General features: G+C 42.9%; 1 protein-coding gene across 1 annotated transcript in view; it reads left to right on the top strand.

Annotated features, from left to right (window-relative positions):
• Positions 1 to 6,000, top strand: part of LOC122551782 (contactin-associated protein-like 5) — a 1,086,426-nt gene that overhangs the window by 187,688 nt on the left and 892,738 nt on the right. Inside the window, exon 2 of the mRNA XM_043694246.1 lies at positions 2,234 to 2,344. Coding sequence (XP_043550181.1) covers positions 2,234 to 2,344 — 111 coding nt within the window. The remainder of the gene's footprint in view (positions 1 to 2,233; positions 2,345 to 6,000) is intronic.

Here is a 6,000-nt window from a genome sequence, read left to right as displayed (position 1 = left end):
CAACCCTTCTCATAAACAAAAGTTTCCTCACATCCCCTCTTATCCTTCCGCCTCTTAGCTTGACCCTATGACCCCTGGTTTTGGAATTCTCTGCCAGGGGAAGCAGATTGCTGTCTACTCCATCTGTACCACTAACAATTTTGTAAACCTCAATCATTTCACCTTTCAGCCTTCTCTGTTCCAATGAAAACAGCCCCAACCTGTCCAATCTCTCCTCACAGTTATAATTCTCCCACCCTGGCAAATTCTAGTCCATCTTCTCTGCCCTCTCTCCAAAGTAATTGCATCTTTCCTGTAATGTGACCAGATCTGCCCACACAAGACTCCAGTTGGGGTCTGTTGCTGGAAAAGCGCAGCAGGTCAGGCAGCATCCAAGGAGCAGAAGAATCGCGTTTTGGGCAAGAGCCCTTCTTCAGGAATGAGGAGAGTGTGCCAAACAGGCTAAGATAAAAGGTAGGGAGGAGGGACTTGGGGGAGGGGCGTGGGAGATGTGATAGGTGGAAGGAGCTGGGGTGTGCAGTGAGAGAGGGACTCATTGAAATCCTTGTAGAAGGGGGAAGAGAGCTTCTTCAAGGAAGGCATCCTTGCAAGAGGACTCGCAGTAGGTTAAAATCTTCTCGGAGGAAATGAGGACTGCAGATGCTGGAGATCAGAGCTGAAAATGTGTTGCTGGAAAAGCGCAGCAGGTCAGGCAGCATCCAAGGAGCAGGACAATCGACGTTTCGGGCATGAGCCCTTCTTCAGGAATGAGGAGAGTGTGCTAAGCAGGCTAAGATAAAAGGTAGGGAGGAGGGACTTGGGGGAAGGGCGTCGGAAATGCGATAGGTGGAAGGACCTTTTTCCAGTTGGGGTCTCACCAGTTTCTGATACAGTTTCATCATTATAACCTTTTACATTTTATATCTCTGCTAATGAGAGAGAGTATTCCATATGCCTTCTTTCCAAATTATCTACCTTTACTACTACCTTTAGTTACCTGTCTACTTGGTTGCCGAGATCCCTCATTACATCTAACTCTCTCAGTATATTCCTATTTCTTGTGTATTCCCTTTCACTGTTTGACTTTCCATAATGTATTACTTCACATTTGTCAGAGTTGAATGCTATCTGCCACTTTCCTGCCACACTACAAACCCATCTAAGTCATTTTGCAGCTTAAAGCTACCGCCTACAGTATCCATTGCACGTTCAAGCCCGAATTGTTAATGTATAAAACAAACAGCAGGAACCCTAACACTGAGTCCTGCAGAATGCCATTTGAACCAGCTTTCCATTCTCCAGGGCAGCAATCAATCATTACCCTTTGTTTCCTGTTATTAAACCAACCTTGCATCCAATTTGACAAATCACTCTGTACCCACTGGCTTTTACTTTTTATACCATGAGGTCTTTGTCGAGTGCCTTACTAAAATCCACGTAGACAACATCTACTCTCATCAGTCTGCCTTGTCACTTCCTCAAAGTCTTCAATCAAATTTGTAAGGCATGACCTCCCCTTAATAAAGTCATGCTCATTATCCCTGACTCATGCACACCTTTCTAAGTGACAATTTATCCAATCTCTCAGGATTGTAAGTAAACCGAAGTAACTGGGCTATGATTGCTTTGCAGTGTCTTTGTACCCTTTTAAAACAATGGAACTGCATTCAAATTCCTCCAGTCCTCTGGTAACTAACCTCTTGTCTAGTGAATATTGAAAAAAATTCCTTAGATTATCTGCTATTCCCTCCCTGATCTTCTTCAGCATCCTTGGGAACAATCCATCCGGACCTGGCAACTTATTCCACTTTCAAAGATTCCAACTCCTCTAGCACTGGGTGGTACAGTGGCTCAGTGGTTAGCACTGTTGCCTCACAGTGCCAGGGTCTCAATTCGATTCCACTGTCAGGCAACCATTTGTGAACACTGACTGGGAATGGGTGAGTGCAGCTATCTTGATGGATAGTTGGGCAGGAGAAAGTCACAGAGATAAGGTGCTGTATTCTCCTGGAAAAATTCACAAACAAAGGTGAGAATTTAATGATCAGGGCAGTGGCAGATGAGCAGCAGATGCAGGTCAGCAGGAAGCAGGAAGCTGACAGGTGAGTAGTTGCAGGCAACTTTGTTCATTGACCCATAACTAAATTCCATGGTGCATTTACTATGTTCGCCAAGATAGCTCATGTTTATTGGATGAGAGGAAATAATTCAAAATTTAAATTGTTTTCTTTTGCTTGTTTTCTCAATCTGGCAGATAATTGTGACAGTCACCTGGTGTCTGACTTGCTTCAATCAGCTTTCGATTGCTCTTCCAAGTTCTCAAGCAGTCACAGCCCTGGCTTCGCGAAGCTGAACAGGAGAGATGGTAAGAGGCCAAAAAACCCACATCCAATCAACGCTTTGCTCTCATGTTCCCTCCATATCGATCTTCACAGGTGTTTCCGTCCGCCTCATCTAAACCTGACGATAATGTAACGGCTTGAAATGCTGCATTCACGTCTTGCAAAATATCTATTTGGTTTGCATTATGATTTCTTTATATGCTCTCATCCTTATTGTTCTGAGCTGCTGTGAGCAGCTAATTCCCCAGAGAACTATGTATCTCAGATTATCCACTCCAATGCTGATGTACAAATGGTGATTAATGGTGATATTATTTCTGAGCTCTTGAGGCCTGTGAGTTTTTTATTTAAAATTAGCTCTAGAATATGTTAGTGTAAGTGATTATGTTGGACACACAAGCTGAACGAGAGATACTTCAATACTTTAATATATGACACATCATCCTCCAGATAAAGGCATTTTGAATCACCAGAACAAAAATTTGCATGACAATTTTGAAAGTAATATTTATAACCCCTAATGACATGTGTTTTCTTTTAAATCAGTTTTTGAATTCTTCTCTGCTTTGTTCTCCTGTGAGATAGGAGATGAAAAGGTTTTTGGGGAATTGTGTAAGGAGTACAGTACTTCTCCAGTGCAGATGCTCATTGACTGCATGAGGCCTTTTAAAAAGATTTTACAACCTTAATCCTTTGCAAGTCAGTACCTCGGAGGTGTCGCAGTGACCATGAGGTTACAGTTCAATTTAATCTGATATTGACATAAAGCAAAGAACTGTGGGCTCTGGCAATCTGAAACCAAACCAGAAATTTCTGGTGAAATTCAGCAGGTCTGATAGTATCTGTTGAGAAACAGCAGAGTTACCATTTCAGGTCTAGTAACCTTTAAAGTCACAGACACAATGAGCCTTCTTTAGAGATTGGGAATGGATGTTCACTGCACTTAACTCTGCTTTCTCTCCACAGGTATGGCCAGACCTTCTGAGTTTCTCCAGCAATTTCTGTTTGTCTTTTTGTCTGACATTAAGTTAAAAGTTACATGACTAGCTGATGAAGGAACAACGCTCCAACAGCTTTTACTTCCAAATAAATCTGTGGGACCATAACCTGGTGTTGTGTGATTTTTAACTTTGTCCATCCCAGTCCAACACTGGCACCTCCACATCATGTCTGATATTAGCCTGTGCAATCAGAACACTGAACCAGACTAGAACAGAAGAGTTGCAAATTCTTTCTGCTGTAGAGGTTTCACAATAAGGTTCTGTTGCTGATACTGCACATTCCTATGTCAGGGATTGGTTGGCTGATATGCAATGCAAAATGATGCCAACCCTGTGGGTTTGATTCCTGCTTTGGATGAGGTCACCATAAAGGACTGTCCTTCTCAACCTCTCCCCTCACCTGTGGTCAAACCACCACCATCATCTCTCTCTCTCTCTCTCTGCTGAGAGAGCAGCCTTATGGTCTAGTTGGAGTTATGACGATGTGCTGTTTGTTGGCACTGATGTTGCGAAGAGAAACCTTGCGTTAAGTATTCAAGACTGGGATTGGCAGGCTTTTGAAAGCAAAACGTGCTGGCGGTCACAACAGGAGAGAGAGCAAGTGAACACTTCAAGTCTAGATGACTCTTTATCCGAGCTGACGTGAAGTGTGACAATACTGGTGGGGTAGCATTTATGCAACAGTGTGGGGTAGAGTGCTAGGGGAGAAAGGCTGCAGATTAAGTAATGGGAATGTGAGAATGGCAGAACATTACCAGATTGGAAAGAATAGACAGTCCCACTGGGGTGCGGGGAGGAGAAAGAAGACATGATGACAGAGAATGTAACAGGTGAAGCTAAAAGAAAAGGAAGGAATGGGGTAGGGTTCACAATCTGAAGGTGTTGAACTCAGTATTGAATTTAATTGATTTGAATTTATTGTCATGTGTACCGAGGCACAGTGAGAAGCTTTGTCTTGCGAGCAATACACGCAGGTCACAGAGTTAGGAAGCATAGATAAATAAATAATAGGTAAACAGCAGCAAAAACAAAAACACAGTTACTAGCAAATGTTAAGAGTTTGTGAGTCCATTCAATATTCTAACAACAGTCGGGTAGAAACTGTTGCAGAATCGGCTGGTGCGTATGTTCAGGCTTCTATACCTTCTCCCCGATGATAGAGGTTGTAGAAAAACATTTCCAGGGTGGGATGGATTTTCGAGAAGGTTGTAAAGTGTATGAACAAAAATAGAAGTTGCTGGAAAAGCTCAGCAGGTCTGGCAGCATCTGTGAAGAGAAATTAAAGTTAACGTTTCAGGTCCAATGAGCTTTCCTCAGAACATATTTAGTATTTTGTAAAGTGCCTGATCTGTAGATGAGATGTTGCTCTCCTCCAGTTTACACTGTTATAGCGTTGCAGCATATCCAGGACAGACAAGTGAGCATGCGAGCAGACCTTTTGTTGTCCAAAGGTATCAAGAAATATACGTGAAAGGTTCATAAATAGAGTTGAAATGTAAATCAGCCATAATCTAATTAAATTGTGAAATAGGCTAGTGACCTACCACTGTTTCAATGGCCTCATGTTTCTGTTCATTTCTGGACTGTGCCCATCGTTGTGGTGGCTCTATAGTGACATCCAGGCAGAGGGATGTGCACCACAAACTGTGAGATTTCTTTGTCTGTCATCCATGCTGAGATGGAACCCTTTGCGTATCTGACAGCTTGCCTATATCCGAGTGAATCTCACCCGTTGAGCTACACAGCTCAAGTCAAACAAATTACTTAGACTCCAGTCATCTAATTGTGAATTAAATGATCTTAAACCTTGAAGTGCAAAGTCCTTTATTAAAAGTAACGAGCACGAGTTTTGTGTCTGAAGCACCCGGTCATACTGTGGCCTTCGACACAAGATATTGTGCGATCGCAATGGCAGATCCAACGTTGCAATCTTAGGTATTGATCTGAATTGTGACCATTTTGTGAAGTACCATGTTCAGACAAGCTTAAAAGAAACCCTGAAATGTTGGAGGTTAAATGCAAATGGTTGTGACATTGAACCTGTCTTTCTCAAAGAGGGATTGAAGATTTTTTTTCCGGAAGTAGCCAAGCTCTGTAATTGGATGCTCTACTACAGTTATAATAGTACCATGGACCCAACAAATAGGAAATTGTTTTGGCATGCGGTCTCCGCAAGACACAGTATGGATCCAATCTCAGCAATTATTGTATCAGTCTCCTCTTAGTCGTCATCAGTAAAGTGATAAATAGTGCCATCAAGTGACTCTTACACAGGAATAACCTGCTCAGTTTAGTCTGGGTTCTGTTAGGGGCCAGGGTTGAGAGTGTGTTGCTGGAAAAGCACAGCAGGTCAGGCAGCATCCGACGAGCAGGAGAATCGACGTTTCGGGCAAAAGCCCTTCATCAGGAATGTTGATTCTCCTGCTCCTCGGATGCTGCCTGACCCGCTGTGCTTTCCAGTACCATAGTCTCGATTCTGATGCCCAGCATCTGCATTCCTCACTTTCTCCTCTCTGTTAGGGGCCATTCAATTCAAAACCTGATTACAGCCTTGGTTCAAGCATAGATTGAAGAGCTGAACTCATGCGTGGAGATGTGAGTGACTGGTTTCCTACTATGGGTAATGTTCCATTGAGTGTGGCATCAAAGATCTATCAAAGAGAATCGAGGGAGAAGAT

Source organism: Chiloscyllium plagiosum, chromosome 7 (genome assembly GCF_004010195.1).
Source record: "Chiloscyllium plagiosum isolate BGI_BamShark_2017 chromosome 7, ASM401019v2, whole genome shotgun sequence".
NCBI lineage: Eukaryota > Metazoa > Chordata > Chondrichthyes > Orectolobiformes > Hemiscylliidae > Chiloscyllium > Chiloscyllium plagiosum.
Note: the sequence above shows the minus strand (reverse complement) of the source record. Positions and strands in the feature narration are given on the sequence as shown.